The following is an 18,661-nucleotide window of genomic DNA, read 5'->3' as shown; positions in this document are numbered from 1 at the left end:
GGGATAAACATGAACTTAACAGATCTTAACAACAGTTGGGACATCAGAAACTTTTTTCTCCTTCAGGTGACAGGCTACATATACATGCAGTGTGGAAGGGCAGAAGTGAGACCTGCAAACCGATCTACAAGAAGGTCTCAGAGACTTAAGGAAAGCAAAGGTACGTGAATGTTTCCTCCAGAGGCAGGAGAGCCGCAGGCTTGGACGAGAGCACGGTGCTGATGAATGGTGCTGCAGGCGGCTGCCCAGTGTGAACCACCCCTGGTAAACCACAGGAGGGTCGCACTGGAAGCAGATTTCTTTGTTAGCTATTTAACAGCATCATTTCACATCGTGTGCAACTGTAGCGGCAACTAACCTGAGAAGAAACTGCAGAGACCTTTTAACAGCACCCATGATGAAGATGAGTTATTTGCTCACCCCTCCTCCAAAACATCTCATCTGGTCAATATGACAAGATAACATTTGCCCATCACCTAGCACTTGGACAGAACTGACATCACTCAGAAGGGACAAGATTTCTGTAGGGCGTGGCGGGGGGGAAAAAGTGAATGAATTTTACAAGAAACTTTGTTGAAATGAAATTTTGGATAGGTTACCTTGAAATATCTCCCCTAAAGACCATTATACAGCAGACTGACTTATAAAGGCTTGCATTTCCTTTATCCTTCTAGCTGAAGCAATGTCTACATTAAATAGCTATTTGAGAAAATATAGAAACACTCCTGGGAGCAGACTGGGATCTCATCTTTGATGCTTTAAATATTTCCTCACAAGGATCATTCCTTCCTTAGTGTAAAACTCAAGCTTCAAGAAGCTCCGGTTCAGAAATTTTTCTTCTTCCTTTTGCATGCAACCTTTATCAGGCCTGAAAGTCTCTAAAATTCCCTCCTGAAAATGCCTACTCTAGCACGTGTACACACATGCAATCTTCAGATCTGGGAAAAAAACCATGATGCTGGCAAAAGGGAATATGAGCATATTCTAAGCAGCAGCACTAAGTATTCCTCTGTTGTTCCGTGTTTTCTTGATTTGCTGGTAAATCTGGCACACGCAACCACCCACATAACAGCATGTTTCTGACAATTTAGAATTCATATAGTGCCTTTCTGATCCAGTTAAAATAGACATGCTCTGTTTACCACAATGATGAAAAGGCTGGAAATAGTGTCTGAAACAACAATACAACTTATCACAGACCTCCTGACCCCAAAAAATGAAGGTAGGTTATCACCATCTAATAAATAACTGGGCCAATAACGCCTGAAACTTAAAAAAAAGTGCAAAACTAAAAGAATAAATACTAGTGGTGAAAATAGACTAGTTTACACCAATATCAGCCCTAATAATTTTTCTTGGAACCCATGCAGCCAATCGGTCCATTAAAATGAACTTTTTCATGCACTACTTAACCCAAGAGCTTGCTGAAATTAGTGCCACCTGTCTTTTCTTCTTCAGAACCAAAGTTTTTCGAATTGCAGTTAGGTCTTAAAGTCATTTTCTCTGTGCTACCACAATCCTCTTAATTCCCTGAGCAACTTAATACTTTTCTTCAACAAAACTGATTTTAGACACTGTTCTCCTTGTGCTTCTGTAGCCTAAGCCTGTTATATCTATACCAACCAGGTTAGCTTCTGGATATTGTTCCTTTAAAAGTGTGATCAAATCATTGCTTTTTCCCTGCAGGACACAGTATGCGAAATGCATTAAGTCACAACAATGTACTTGAACTTACTTTTGTTATCACTTATGAAATATATAGAAGTAGATGAAAAATTCCTTTGATGGATAAATATAACTTTGAATTTTTATTCTATGGCTAGACTGATTTTTTGTATAACATTCAAAAATCATGGCTTACTTGGAAATAATTGCATAGAATAACACTATGTCTTTTATTTCCTCCAATTCAATGATAATGATACCTATACCCCAACACACAACTGTTTAGCTTAAGACTGAGACAAAGCTTGCAAAATATCTGTACCATCATGCATACAATCTCATTCCAAAAAAAAATTGCCACTGCATCCTAGATATTTAAATGTTCATGTAAAGAAAACAAAAAAATAGAATGCTATTTGAAGATGATTCACAATATACCTAAAAACTGACCTCTAGCTTTTCTGAAAGGTAAACGAGCATGTTGTTCTGCTATTGGAAGTTAATGTCAGGTTTAGAATTGATGCATCCATTTAAGCGTGCTGTAAAAAGAATTACACTAAACTTTACTGCCAGAAAATACCAACCTAAACAAGACAGAGAGAACCCCTAGCAGGCTACTAGAGACTCTCTCATAGATACCAAACAGAGAGCCACTGCCTGGTTGACAACCGTCTTTGTGCATCCTGGAAGTTACAGCATTTTTTCGGTCCGTTTACCTTTACACAAGCATCCCCACGAGAACCATAAATGTCAAATTCAGTTGCCGTAATTGCTTCCAGTCTTGCACTCATATCCTTTCCAAAGACCACCAAAATCCTCTGCGCTTCCTCTGCCATTGATTATACCCTAGCATTTCGAGAGATACAGTAAAAGACGGAAAAGCCTCTGGCAAATACATTCGATAGCTCACTGAAGGAGATGTAGTACTGGAGAACTGCAGGCAGATCACTTCAGATTTTCTGTTTAATACAAGAACAAGGAAAGAGCCCAGGAAATTGAGACACTCAAACTTAAACTTGACTTCAAGCTGCAAAGAAGATGGAAACATTATATAGTATTTAAACCAATGTAATTAAATAAAGGAGCAGTCAGCACAGATACAGAGAAGGAATGTCAGGTCCGACAAAGTTGCTTCTTTTAAGTGCGTAACTGAATTGGGAGATAAAGGTGAAACTAGGGACATAATTTATCTAGATTTAGGGTAAGCTTTAGGATTGTATATCACACACAGGATTAATTTACAAGGTCAGAAAGTACAGCATAAGGAAAGAACTACTGACATGGATTAAAAATTGGCTTAGAAGAAGCACAGAGTATCTTTAGACCACAGAAGGAATTTGACTTTACCGTCAGTGAAGCTTGTGATGTGGCAGTGAAACAAAATTGGCACATAACGTGTCTAGACACTATGCTTAAAAAAATATAACCCCAAAACATACATTTGTTCTTCATGTATCAAGGGTAAGCAACTTCAGTATCAGTAAGGTTTATGATGCTGTAGTGCAATGAACAGTAATACTTACAGCTGCCCACCTTTCCAAATAACGAAACTCTTTCTTCTTCCCTTCAGATAAAGAAAATGCCAACTACGAAGTCATTATGCCAAGTTTTAAGTGATGGACGTTTAACTTCTAAATGAAAAAAATGTCTGTTTACTGCAGAAAAGAAATACAGCTATTTCTGTAAATAAAAGACATTACAGAACTTACCATTTATGGATTTTAATATTTTCATTGCTCTGTGAGTGACGACACATAATTTATGGTCAATCTTAACTCATAATCACTGGTCTTTCTAATGTGTATCTGTGACAATGCTCTAAAGGCAAGGAAGAACATTTACCATGCTGAGATGCTGCTAAATACAGGAAAAACCTGCTATTTTCAATATGTATGTGTTAACTTTGGAGAAAGACTGATACGAAGAAACATTTTATTGATGTATACAAAAGGGCTTGGTTTTCCTGCACCTTTTTCCTCTCCTTATTCACAAACACAAAACCTGTCTCTGCACTCGGATTTTCAATGCTACATCAACTCTCATCGCTGTATTACGCGCAAGATAGAAAAAAAGGCCATCTCAAAGAGAACAGAAATTTCCAAACTATTTGGACTAGGTACGCTTTTGTGACAGCGATAAGCCAAGAGAAGTAATTGAATACTGAGTTCACATAAGGGATGAACATTTGAGAAGCCAATTTAAAAACCAGTTATTGTACTTAATACCTACAGGAGATGCACAGCAGTTCAACCGAACTAATGATTTTGAAGATTTCATCATTGTCAGGAAGTGGATAGAGCAACTATTTAATGAAAATACACTTCTTCCATTCTTTTTCTAATCTGTCACCGTGAGTACAAAAACACTCTCATTTGTTCAGTCCATGTTCTATTTTGAGGCAGAGCAATCACCCTGTTTCCCGTTACAGCTGATACATCTCTACTGTTGTGCAAGAACGTCAGAGGAGACTATCTTCAGTTGCATTTCAAAAGAGAGACAAAAACAAAGCAGTTCCAGAACAAGGACAAAATATTTTTGGAAAACCATACTTGTCATGAGGTCTATATTTTATTTTCCACTTTGTACTCAGAGAAACTTGAGAGAAAACACCAGTATTTAGGAAGATGAGCTTTTTAACATATAGGTTACTTTCTAGAGACCTATTCAATCACTGTGAAGTTTTCTCAAAGTTCTCAACTGCTGCAGCCCAGACATGTACTTCAAACTCGTAAGTCTTTACCATGTTGATTAAACTAAATAAATGGGGCATTACTCTTCGTGCTGAAATCCCTATATGCACCGTTTTAAAATTTAGAAGAGCAAAGAATAAACACAAATCCTCTTAAATGCAAGAAAATGTATTCTTTAACGTACACTGGAAGAGAGGAAAATTAGAGCTACCCTGAACAAAGACAACAAATAAAGGTCAACAGATGCACGAAGCCAAGAGATCAAAACAGGATGAGAAGAGTTGGATGCTGACATTACTACAAAAACCTACCAAACATTGCAAATGTGAAGTTTCTGAAGTGGTGAAAAAAGTTAGACAATTCAGGACTTTTCAAGTCTCAAAAAACATGGACTTTGGACCATATCCGTAACAGCAGTCCAGGAATTTCCAGTCCAGTGAGCCTCGATTGATGCACGTCTTCTCATTGCCTGCTAGCATTGTGTTTTTCTGAAACTCGTAATAAAAGAACATGATAAGAAGAATTGTACGAGATCAAACCAATAATCCATCCAGTGCAAAAATCATGGTTGCAGCTGCAGCCAAAGACAGAAGCCTAGAGAAGAACGTAAGCAGCTCAGATTTCTCTGGATTTCTCTTTATATCAATAGATTTTTCTTCCACGAGCCAGCCCTACCTCCCCTTGAGCCCATGTCAACTTTCAGCCCCACACTGCTGCCTGTCAAAGCAGACAAACTATATTAGATGAATTACACCTTATTTTGTCTGTTTTAAACTTGTCACCTGCTTGTTTCATTTGATAACTCCTAGCTCTTGTATCGCAGGAGACAGTGAACTATGGATTCCTCTTCATTCTCAGAACTGTGACACTATATTTTATGGGTGTCTATAATATCTTCTTCCTTCCTCACCTGATACGAACCTGCCTTCAGTTCTGCTCCGTCCTTTTTGTAATAGAAACCAGAGCTGTACACTGTGGTCAAGACACATATACTGGATGTGTACAGCCTAGATCTGTATAGTACTGCAGTGATTTTTAATCTGTTCTGTTCTCTATTTTTCCTAATGATTTCTAACATTTAATTTGCCTTTTTTTTTTTGACAGCCACAGATCACTGAGCCAAACTTCACACTCAGTTATCAGATACAATGCTGTGATCTCATTCCCAAGTCAAGCCAGAACCCATCATTTTGTGTATAAAGCTAGGATGATCTTTTCTGACTTGCTTCACTTTATTTTTAAGCTATGCCTAATTTTATCAGCCATTTTATCACCGACTCATTTGGTCTTGCAAAGTCCTCCAGCAATTCTACAGTCAATCCTCGTCTTTACTACCAGAATAGTAGGGGTGGGGCAACAGCATCTATGCCAACCAGGTAATCAACCTGGCAAGCAGATGACAACCAACAACCAAGTGAGGAAGTGGTGGACCCAGGCTGGCCACCAAAGCCTGCGGGGTGATACGAGCAGAAGGGACCCCATAATTTTTAAAGCAGGGCTGAAGGGGGACCACCTTCATATGCACTTAAATAAGGGAATGCCAACAGGACAGCATTATAGGTAAAGCTCTCATAGCCTTTCTGGGAAGTCAGCATGACCATATCCCCCCCCCAGAAGTATATGTACACTAATGCACACAGCATAGGAGCAGACTTTGGCCTAACTCGGGGATCTGCTTGGCAGGATCCCATTGGATATGGCATTGGAGAGAAGCAGGCTGCAGGAGAACTGGTTGACTTTCAAAAATCACCTTCTCCAAGTCCAAAAATGGTCCATCTTGACAAACAGGAAATCAAGGGAAGTTGGCAGCAGGCCTGCATAGATAGGCGAGGAGCTCCTAAGAAAACTCAAACATAAGAAAAGGAAGCCTGCAAGAACTGGAACCAGGGACAGGTGACGCAGGGGGACTATAGAAACACTGTCTGAGCATACAGGTTAGGGTTAACATGCAGGTTGAGAAAAGTCAAAGGCCACCTGGAACTGAATGGCAACAAGAAAGGCTTCTACAGGTTCAGCAGCAGCAAAAGGAAAACTAGGGAAAACGTAGGCCTGCTACTGAGTGGGACAGGGTGACAGGGGACATGGAAAAGGCTGCCATAGTCAACGTCATCATCATCTCAGTCTCTACAGGTAAGATCTGCCTTCAGTAATCTCCATCCCCGAGACCCACAGAAAAGTCTGGAGCAAGGAAGACAGAAGAGGATCAGGTCAGGGATGCATTTAAACAAACTGGACATACATGAATCCAGGGGACCCGATGGGATGCACTCACACATGCCGAGGGAGCTGGCCGATGTCACTGCAAGACTCCTCTCTACTACATTTGAAAGGTTCGTGGCAGTTAAGAGAGGTTCCTGAGGTCTAGAAGAAAACAAGTGTCACTTCTATCTTCAAGAAAGGCAAGAAGGAAGATTCAGGGAACTACCGACCAGTCAACCTCACCTCAATGCTAGGGAAGGTCGTGGTGGAGCAAATAATTCTGGGAACCATTTCCAAACATATGAGGGATAAGGAGGAGGTTGGGAGTCGTCAGTGTTGGTTTATGCAGGGCAATTCATGCTCGACCACCCTGACAGGCCTCTACAATGAGATGAATGGCTTGGTGGGTATGGGGAGAGCAGTGGATATTATTTATCTTGACATCAATAATGCTTTTGACACTGTCTCCATATGATCTCATAAACCAACTGGTGAAGTATTGACTAGATACATGGACAATGAGGTAGACTGAAAACTGGCTGAATTGCTGGGTATGCAGTGTTCCGATCCCACAGCACGAAGCCCAGCTGGAGGCCAGTTAACAGAGGTGTACCCAGGGGTTGACAGTGGTAGGTACCACCACTCTTTAACATCTTTATTAATGACCCAGTTGATAGGACCAAGTGCACCCTTAGCAAGTTTGCAGGCGATACAAAACTGGGAGAAGTGGCTGATTTGCCAGATGGGTGTGCTGCCATTCAGAGGGACCTTGACAGGCTGCAGAAACGGGCAGATGGGAGTCTCATGAAGTTCAAAAAAAGGAAAATGCCAAGTCCTGCACCTGGGGACAGATAACCCCAGACACACATTAGGGTCCAACCAACTTGAAAGCAGCTTTGCAGAGGAGGACATGGGGGTCCTGGTGGATGAACTGAGCAAAATGCCCTTGCAGCAAACCTGTGCTGCATTAGGAAAACCGTTGCCAGCGGGTCGAATGCTACTTAGCACTGGTGAGACACATCTGGAGTGCTGGAACCAGTTCCGGGCAAAAAAAAATTGAAATACAAGTTACTGCATTTAAACTTAAGAAGAAACTCTTTTAATCTGAGAGTAGTCAAACACTGGACCAGGTTGCCAGAGAGGCTGTGGAGTTTCCAGCCTTGGAGATACTCAACACGCACCTCACCCCCAACCTGAGCAGGGGGATTGGACTGGACAATCTCCAGAGATGCCTGCCAATCTCGGCAATTTTATGATTCTGTAATAGCTCAGGATCATAATAAGCTTTTTTATTTCAGTATTTCAACCGTTGAGATCACTCCCAAGTTTCTTAAAAAGCAAAGGGCCCCAGCCTAGTGCTGTACTCGATGACCTACCTGTTTTTTAAAACTGATCATTTAGCCTTGCCCTCTGCACCTGCTAGTGGCTGGCAAAGCATCCTCACCGAGTCTCCCTGTACTTTCACTCTGAACAGAAAACAGTCTTTGTTCAATGAATACATCATACAAAACATGGCATATATACACTTTACTTTCTGCCTTCGCAGTGCACATTTGTCCACAGTTTGATCCTGAGACTGCTGCTGAAGCTAATGCCTTCTTTTCATGTAATGCAGTAAGCTTTTAACAGCCTTGAGAGCAATGGACAGGAGAGATCAATGAAGTTCCCAACAGGAACAGAGAAACCAATTAACCTCCAGCACCAGTAGCAGGAGAGCATCACTTTTTTCTGTCATTTCTGCTGAGATCTGTATCAGGGAAAATCATGCACATCGCAAAGGGCTTAACTATACTGGAACAGCTGATACACATACTGGGACCATCTCTCTGAACCAAAGCACCTCCACCAGAAAAGAAAAGTGGCCTTTCCAGATCCCAGGCAGTTTCTTGGGATGGGCAGGAGAACAGGCACACAAATTCATGCCATGCCAGTATCACAACAGTATTCATGTAATCAAATGCATGCACCAGTGGGTGGTACTTTATATTTGTAGCCAAGCTTCACACACAATCTTCCTTCATTAACATGGAATTTCATCTGGCTGATACTCAGGCTCAGTCTCTACATGCATATCCAAAGCAAGTACAACTGACTTATTCAAACCTCCTGGGCCTAGTCAGCCTATAAAATGCCACAGCCAACTGGGCAGGGTGAAGCCTTCTAACAATTGCAAATCACACTCCATTCAAAGATTCAAGCCTGAAGAGTAAACAGAGTAGATATTACTGCTAGAAAGTTCAACGTCACTTCTTGCAGAATGGGACCCCAAACCAATTTTCTTGCAACACTGGAATTTCAAACAGTCTGTTCAACTCTGACACACGACATTGTCCTTCTGTTACCACCTAAACAACAAGGAAATGCAATCCCACTATAGAATTGTTTCTATGGTATTATCTGTCACGAGGTTAATGCTTGTCTGACTGAAACACCACCTGGGGATAACAGATTTTTGAGACAGGTACGTAAGATACGAAAAATACTCTGTAAGGATATTCTTCAAAATATTCTGCACACCTGCGGCACGGTGTTGAAGTACACTTCTGTTACCAACACTGTTGGGAAGGCACCAAAAAAGCCAAGCAACTGTGACAGAAACCAATTCTGTTTGTAAGAGTCTATTCCCTAAGAGCCGTAACACTCTCAGATCCAAGGAAAAATCTTATTAAAAAGTCAGGCTACAAATGTTATTTGAAGCTGGAAAACTTATTCCCACCCCTCCCTTTTTTTTTTAAATCTAATTGGAGTTTTTATTGAGATGTCCAATTTACACAAATCCTTCCCAATTTTCCAACAGCACAAATACAATCAAATACAACAGACAGTGGTTTAAGAGTTAACCATACAAGTTGTATGAAAACCTACTGTAAAACTACATTATAAATTTAATTTCCTCAGTACACAGGTGTCCATATGAGATTAACAAAACATTCCTCTATTTTTCCACCTCATATTATAATATTCAAAGTATTTTTAGTCATTAATACAAGTATCCCTGTGCCATTAAAAATGGAAAATCAATTCTTGCAGGAGAAATAAAATTCCTGTCCTGATTTTGAATCTGACATGCATGCATTTTCATTACACTGGAGAAAGTGTGAGGTATTGGTTGTTCTAGGTAAATAATGTAGACTAGAGAGATACAACCACAAAGTGAAAAGGTATGCCTATACATCATTAGCCTCAATATACTTCCAGTCTTTTTTTCTACTGCAGCTCCTACAGGATTATAGCAATCCCGAATGAACAAAATTCTTGATTCTTCCTTACTTACTGGATACCAAGCCACTGCAATATTGATGTGTTAGAGAACCAGAGCTGACTTCTGGCATATATTATCAACTGGTTACGCAACAGTTGCTAAGAAAACACTTCCCCTACCTCCTTTACCCTGCATTACTATTCATATTTTCAGTAGGACCACCTTGGGTCTTAACAGAGTTGACAAAATTTCTGTAATCATAGTAAATAACACGGCTATTTGTTTATTTAGAGGAGGATCACTTTTTGCTTTACAAGCCATTGAAATAATCTAAGAAGTCATGATGGTTTTAAGTATTTTATAAAGCAAAAACTCTTCATGATTTGCTAGTGACCATTTCTCCCCCAAATCTCCCCATACGCATTCTTTGGGCCGGACTGACAGTCCTTGTGGCAGTGTAGCTCCTCATCCTCAGCCTACTCCAAAAGCTATGCGAGTCCCTATGAACTAAACTACCACTAAGCATGAGTAATTTTATCAAAATCTGATCTCTTACAGGTGTGGTAAATTCCTCCATAGTGTAGCATTTCCATTCATTAGTATTTCGTTGACTGTGTAAGCACATCTAGCCTTCAGTAGTCCATCCACTTTGCAAATTGATTTTAATAAAACCGTCAGGTTAGATTTTGTCTGATTGATAAATAACCAATGTTCAAATAGGAAAGGATCAAAGTGCATCAATTTGATTAATTCTCCTATTTGTTTCATGATATACACACTTCAAAAAAAATATAAAAACTCACTGACACTTTTTAGAGCTAGTAACAAGAACGTAGTCTCAGGTCTACAGTGCAATGGTCATGTTTGTTCCAGAAAGGTGATCAAAGCTGCTGCCATTTTCTCCAAGCAGCTATATCCCCTTCTACAAGCAAAGAGGTATCAGAGGTGAAGTTAACTCTATTGAGGACTAAACAGATTACATGCCTTCCTGTTACAAATCATTGTCCTCCAGGAGAAAGATAGCTACCGTAGTGACAACGCGAAGGAAATGTCGTTTTAATAGATCTATTATTTTATTGAGAATCTCAGGAGATGTTTCAGCACGGCTGCTGATCAAAGTAGTAATTATTTTTCAGCCTTTGAGGTTGCTGGAAGCGTGCTCCCTCTCACTGTAGCTTTGGTTTGATTTCTCTAGCAACCACCTTCTGTAAAAGCAGGACCGTCTGCTCCAGAGATTGTTCTCTCTCCAAACTGTCTGGTCTCCAAAGAGACATGCAAGTGCCTGCCTTTATGTACATAAACCTTCAAACGACACACATATGTATTTATAAATAAAACTTTCTCCAAAAGCAGTAATTGATTTCAAAAAAGGAATTAGTACTATGGGGTGTGTTTTTGCATCTCAGGAACAATCTTTTGTAACAGAAGCAACAGTAAGTAAAGGGAAAGAACGCTTATGATTCATAATGTTCACAGCCTTACATATTTTGGGTCTCATATAGACTATATTTTTAGTTACAGTATTATTAACACTAGAAAGCCCTTTCAGTTTAAAGGCTCTCAATGGGACACACAAAAAACCACATGTTCTTTTGGAAAAGCCCCTGTTGCTTTGCAGGGCATGGAAGTGACAGGAGCTTCCCTAGGAAGGCCAAGAAGTTTGCCTCCTTGCTTATCATCAAATATCTTCTGGAGATAGCAGGGAGGCTGAAAACCAGCACTTCTTATTAAGAAGTTTAGCTTTTTCCATTGTCTGCCTATTTGAGAATTCAACATTTATCAGCAATGCAGTTTTTATAACACAGATGAGCACACCAATTTCCTGTTCGCCTTACTTCACGCATTCTAATATTCACGTATTGACTTAACCACCTTTTCCATCTCACTGTTTTCCATAATATTTTGGCAGAAAAAAAATTGATCCCCCGATATCAGAGGGAATATTTTAAAGATTAAATTTAGTGAGTCCTGCAAAAATAGCATATTTTCTGTTTAAAGGGAAACATCACACATTGCACCCCTCCAGATAAAATAAAATCAGATTCAACAACTTTAACACTGCGAGAAATGCAAACTTGAGAATGTGCAACCCAAGAATCTGAAGATTTGATTTGGTACAAGCCTGAGACATTATACCAGTTCAAAAGGTCCCTGAAAAACACAGCATTAAAACTTTTATTTTTCTAGCAGGTAGCATATTATCATTCTTACAGACTAATAATTTTCCTTATTATCCCCTTGACCGCACATATAACACAGCAATATGAACCTAATAATGCCTATAAACATTTCCATTAACAACAGAGCTTGCTATTTAGGCACATAGAATGTGGTACTAGACCAGTGTAATTGATTTTTTTAATTGATGTATTATGCTACTGCATATGGCTGCTGAATTTTGACAACAACAACAATGAAACCAAACAAAGTGCTACAGGGCTTTAACCCATAACTTCTTAGCATATTTATTTAGCTATTAACCCACCTAAGTTTCTTCATTTGTCCCAGTGACAGCAGAACTCCACAACAGGAGGTAAGCTCAAAAATAGAGTATTATATAAAAGAATCCAATCACAAATTATTTCACTCTAAGCGTATACAAGCTTTGTACTTGGATGCATACATAATCAATTGAGGTAGGAAATTAACACAAGTATTTAAAAACGTGCCAAGTTATTCAAAATTCCTATAAGCTGGAATTTTGTTTCATCTTCTGTCTTACTATACTCACAGTTATATTCCTCAGAAGATGCAGAAAGGGCCTGTCTATTAATAAACTTATTACCACCTTCCCAGAGAAACTGCTGCCCTCTCTGAGATGCACAGAGGGAGCCTGCAAATCTGTCCCTAACTCTCTCGTGCTTAATAAATGCTCAGAGTTAGTATAAAAAAGAAGAATTCCTACAAGTTACACAGGTGCGAGCCACAGCCAGCTTTTGCATGGCCATGCACAGGCACAGACACTGTTGGGGACCCAGGTCGCTCTGTCACACCATATTTGTATATGTTCCTTCATCCCTCCTTATTTCAAGAGCAGAAGTGTGTATCATTGCTCCCTCCACTCCCAAAGGATTGAAAGATTTGAGTTTTGCTTCTGCTCTGAAGGAAAAAAAAAAAAGAACAAAATCCTACTCAGACCTTTCCCTAAGGAACAGCAAGCATTTTGGTCTGACTGCACGACAGGCCAAAAGCATCGAGGCTGGGAGCTAGCAAAACTATGGCACGTGATTTCAAAGAGGTTCACAGGCCAGTATAGAAGAAGGAGCTGCTCTTACCAAGGGGACTGCCTGCTGCCAGTGCCATCATTAACATCCTCCCACAAATTAGGGGGGTAGGAGAGGGAAATAAATAATTCTTACCATATGAGTGCAATCCTTGTATTTAGAAATGGATTAAACAATGGTAACGAACAGCAAGAGCTTTATGACATCTCTGTGTTAAAACACCCTGCAGTTTGGAAAGCCCACTCTTTATTCTACATGGAATACACTGATAAATACACAAATGATCTACTACTTTAAAATAGACTACTGTGATTCCTTTCTCTTTTATTTGCTTCTCTGCTTACCAATAACTACAGCAAAACCTATACAATTTTCTGTGTCATTAGACAACAGCTTTAGAGGCAACTCCAGACTGTCTCCAAAAGAACCAAATGTAATTCTGCTCTATTCTCATTAGAGACAGTCTTTACTGAACTGACTTTTGCAGTCCTTTGACGAAAATTTCACCTGCAGCAAAGCTTGCGGCTTTGTACAATTTTGCTCTAAGTAAAATTAATAGCTTACTACATTTAACAAATTTAGCAATTAAATATTGATATCATCACCCTCTATTCTTTTCTTCTTAATCCTCAAATCGGCAAAGAAAGCAGCAATTACTGAAAATATCCTATACTTGCAAAACTGGGACTCGGTAACCAGATGAAGATACATTTTAAGATTTTCTGTAAAGACACACTCTTCACAACTAACTGATATGTGCTTTGATCACTTGGCTCAGTTAAGAACTGCAGACTGTTATCGAGTTAGACTGTAAAATTAAGGACAAAGCAGTATGTACAAAAGAGGAAGGAAGCCAACTCTCCTCATCAATGGCAGGAATTGAAAAGACCAACTCCACAGAAGTGGTTTATGCCTTTTCCCAGCAATAGGAGCTGAATGAGATCAGCACTGGTTATGTTTCAGAAGCTTTCTTTTTATTCAGTGGCAGAGCACTGGAGTGAGCTTCCTTTTTTTTTAAACTGAGCAAAAAAACCAACCAACAAACAAACAAACCCCAACCAAAAAAAAAAACCATGCAAAAATTGCTACAAGATGTGCAGATGATTTTTTGTTCTCCTTGCTCCCCATATTCAGTATTCAGACAATTATTTGTATCTGTAGGATTCTCTAGCATGGGTTGTGAACTGGAGAAAACATGAAATGTAAAACAAATGCATTCTCAGGACAAGTGAGTTCGTAAAAAGCAAATGTACAAGTGGTACTTAGTTTGTTCATACAATATCAATACAACATGAAATGTTAGAACTCTACCACGATTCATTCCCTTTTCAAAAATACTTCACACCCTTCTTCCCTGTGATTGTGCTAAACGATGCCTGACAGGCTAAAAAATAAAACAGAAAAATGCAGGAAAGACAAGCAAGCCCACCCCACATTTTCTCTAGAGCTTTTTGTTACTAAGCAGTTTTCAAAAGCATACGGAAATATGAATTCAGCCAAAATTACCTTAATAACCAAGTCAAACTTCTGGTGTAAATCCCTATTTATTGGCTTTAGGAGTGTCAGTACAGCTGTTGTGAGATTCATATGGAAATACTGTGGATAATCCTCAGGAGTACCTGTAAAAAAGACATTGAGGTTTGAACAAATGCTGTTTCTGAAAGATTTAGTTAAACAATGTATTTATTTTACTCATTAGTCATCAAAGGAACAAAAACTAATCCTGCTATTATAAGGATAAAATATTGCATCATGTGTACATGGAGCTTAAGGATACTAATAACATTATGTGTTTAACATTACCATTATTTCCTTACTCTCCCTAACCATGAAGATTCTTCTCAACTGGGAATCCCTAAGTACTTGATAACAACTGGAGCCCAAACACACCTGCAGCTGGTGGAAATTCTGCTTCTCGGCTTCCAGGAGATATGTATAAATCTAATCAGATAAGAGGACATATGGAGAAATGAGCTTCCACTGCAAATCATCTTCCACTTCTATCCACCACATTCCTGAAACTCAACATGCTAAACACACACCACTGCGATTTTCTCTCTCCAGCTTTGACGTACATTTCCTCTGAGGTATTGCTGGACATACGCTGACATTAGTCACAAAGCAAAGAACACCGTGAACCGTGTTTTGAGTGCACACATTTAAACAAAGAAAATACTCAATGAGGTGATGTGACAAAAATGTTACCACTAAGTTCAAGATAGCCATGTTACTGCTCAGAGATGATGCCTTGACATTTGCAATTTAAAATGCACATTTTAAATACCTTAGTTCTTGTGGCCCTCTGTTGCATCTACAGGCAAGCTCTTTAATGCATTATTAATAACATATACATAAGTAATAACAACAGATACGTTATTTTAGAAATCCTTCTAAGAAAAGAGGTTTCTCATCATGGAGGAAGCACCAGATGAAACCCCATCTAACAGCTTCCATTTATTGTCAGCAGTAAATAGCGCCTTCTTGGCCGTGAATTTCCAGGATACTCTCCAACCCAGTCAAAACAGAAGCAGTCAGAGCCTAAACAGATTTGCGAACTCATGGAGATTCAGCAATGGCTATGCAAAGGATGGAGACAGCCATGACCTTGCCGTGCCTGGCCCCTAGGCTGGCCAGCGAGGCAGCTGCAGCCCAAAACTGTTCCCATGGTACTGTGCTCAAGCCAAAAGGCTCTAGCAGCATAGCCTGACACAGGAGGAGGCAAGAATTAAGCTAGAGTGATTTCGAGCCACGTGATTCTCAAAGAAAGCATACAAAAAAGTAGCTATGGTGGAGCATTAATTGCCAGGGCAGGATGAAGCAATAAGCATATGGGATACTGTTCAGCAAGTGTCTCTCACCTATCAGGGAACAGAGGCTATACTTTTTTTTTCTCTTCTTCTTCTTCTTGAAAAGACAAAGGGATGTTCTCTCCTCATTTGCGTGGCAGAAAACTGTATCTGCTTTCTCCAGTCTCTGTGTTTCATCCTAGTTTGTTTTGGTTTAACTGTCTGACTTTCCCTGAGCCAGCCTGACTCTCAGCTGGGGAGATGTGAGAGCACAAATCTGAACAGAGCAGGGCTCAGAAAGCCAAAGTGTTTAGAAACAGCATGAACTCTGGCATCTCACAGCTTATCAGTATTACTAAAAGTATCCAAAGAAACCAAAATACTGATTATAAGTCTAAGATCTCGAGTTATTTTAGGTCTAGGAATAGTCCCGCGTAGCAGTTGAGAGGCAGAAAGCACTCCTGGCTGATGGTATAAATGCCCCAGTAAGTCCTCTGAGCCCATGAGTTACGATATCTTAAAGTAGCCATGAGAGCAAGACAAATATTGCTGTGCCAAATCCTCAATCCAGTCTAACATAAGGTTCAACACACAAAAAGACCACTTTTCTGATAAATGATGCTATTATTTGTTCACCTTTCAAGTGGAATGATTAGAAACTGCTTTTAGAAAGCCAGTAGCTATCACAGGAGATAGATTACTGTCCAAACTCATGTGCAATAATTTAATTTGCAACTCATCAAACGACGACCGTTTGCTAGAGATATATATTGTGTGCGTACATATATATACACGCACACTGTACGTATTCTGTGACTATCTCCGTATACATGTATGCCATAGGCCCAGAGAGTAGTAACAGGAAAAACCACTATGGATTATTTTTTCTACTATACCACCAACATAAATGCAGAGTTTCTAGCTCCAAGTCCTGTGTCCCCCCACCCTGCTTTTGAATTTCAACTCCTAATTAACTGATCTAATTTTTTTAAGAGCACTAGGCATCCAGCAGGCGCTCCAAGCTTTTGGCAGATAACAGATTGCTGTAGTCTTAGGAGGCTGCACGTCACAAGGGCTGATGCTGAAGCTAAGAAAAATTAAGACATTAAGGACTAAATGCAAAAGCACCAAAAAGGTAGAAAACAAGAGGTTCCCTGAAGGAGAACGAATACATAGGGGAAGACAGAGACGGCTGTAAGAGGCACAAAGTGATCTACAGCAGGGAAGGCAAAGCTAACATTGTGTAAGGATGCCAGGAAAGAATCCAAGGGGAAAAAAAAAAAAAAAACACAACCAAAAACAGGTAAAGGAGGAAAAGACAGCAAGGAGGACGATCAGGAAAGTAAAAATTAGGAGTATAATAGAGCTGGATTGCCTGAATCCTAACTGATGGTCCCTGCTCAGCTGCTGCCTACCACAGGAAGGGTCCAAACTCCAGGATACCTTAAATTCTGAAAGTAAAGTTTTCCAGGAACAGAGATATCTGCTTCTGCATTACACAAAAATATTTGTATTTTGACAGAGCAGAGCAACCCTCAGTCCACACTGTTGCCTGATCTGCTTCCAGAAAGGAGGAATTTCCTACTGCAGCTGTAACTGTATGTCTTCAAAATGTGTCATCTGCATATTGCAGACGAACACTACTGGCCAGAGAACTGTTCACACCACCCCTATACTGCCAGTCTCTCACGAGTCCAACCTGCCAAATGATGTAACCCAGGAAAAGCAGAGAGGTCTAAAGCTCTATGGGTGAGCTCTGAGTCTCCTGCCTCCAGAAATTCACCTGGTCTGTGTGTTTGGAGAAGTCTAGGGTATCAAAAGGTGGTGGGCCAGCACACACCAGCGGGTCCGTAAGCACCCTTGAGAAAGGACAACAGCACATGAAGGGTGGCACATGGTTTCTTTTCTGTACTTTAGCACGAGGAGATGAGATTGCACCATCCGCACCAAAAATGAGCACCGAGTGCTCAACAGACCTCTGGTTACACTCTTTTGGCCCAGGCAACAGCAGCAGTGAGTTGACAGCCCAGGAGGGAACATGATCTCTTCTATCTTGATGATCTTACAGCAGAGGGGAATGTCCACAAGGTGAAGAGCACTCTTAGGTTTGCTTTTCTTAGAGTCAGAGGAGGGCTTTTGTAGGGCATGTTGCCTGCCAGGCAAATGCATCAGGGAGCTCACAGGACTGGAGAGAAACCCCCGAAAATGTTGTTGTGTTTTTTGGCTCTTCATTTAAATATCAAACAAATACAACACTTAATTGTCCAAAATTGGCAGCAGAAATCACAGAGACAGTTCCAGGGTCAAAACCAGAAGCTGATGATTCAAAGGAAAAATTTACTTTTCCCCAGGACTAGCCCCAGAGAAAAGAAAGCCTTAAAATTACTAATAAAAATAGCTAAGGGAAAACCTTCAAACAGGGCTGAGCAGTAAATACAAGAGTAGCACAGGGCTGTGATGCAGCTGGCACTCAGGAAAAAAACGGGGTGAGATTGCAGATTAGAGAAGGTCAGCTGGCTTCTATCCCCTTTTTATTGCACACAAACTACATGCAAAGGGAGGGGGATTGCTTACACACTTGCGTATATCAGACACTATATGCGAGTCTATTGCAATGACCCAAATGTATTAACATCCCTGGAAGTCAAGCACTGGAAAAAATTAGTGCCTGAAAAAAAACTTCCAAACATCACGTTTCCAAATGTAAAGATATTGGGCATTTTATAAGAAATGAAATATTGCAGTATGGCCCCCAGTTCAATCCTCTTCTCCGAAGTACTTGATTGTACTTTGGAAGGTAGTTCTTTATTCATGTACTTTAGCCAATACTTTAAATAGAAGACAACAATCCCAGTAGTACTATGCTGTAACTAGTTCTCTAATCTTAGGATGACC

General features: G+C 40.1%; 1 protein-coding gene across 5 annotated transcripts in view; it reads right to left on the bottom strand.

The window, feature by feature from the left end:
- Positions 1–18,661, bottom strand: part of PCDH15 (protocadherin related 15) — a 419,295-nt gene that overhangs the window by 208,355 nt on the left and 192,279 nt on the right. For all 5 annotated transcript variants that reach the window (XM_050898730.1, XM_050898731.1, XM_050898732.1 and 2 more), the window contains one exon: positions 14,487–14,599. In XM_050898730.1, the coding sequence (XP_050754687.1) occupies positions 14,487–14,599 (113 nt within the window). The remainder of the gene's footprint in view (positions 1–14,486; positions 14,600–18,661) is intronic.

Source organism: Gymnogyps californianus, chromosome 6 (genome assembly GCF_018139145.2).
Source record: "Gymnogyps californianus isolate 813 chromosome 6, ASM1813914v2, whole genome shotgun sequence".
NCBI classification, from domain to species: Eukaryota; Metazoa; Chordata; class Aves; order Accipitriformes; family Cathartidae; genus Gymnogyps; species Gymnogyps californianus.
Note: the sequence above shows the minus strand (reverse complement) of the source record. Positions and strands in the feature narration are given on the sequence as shown.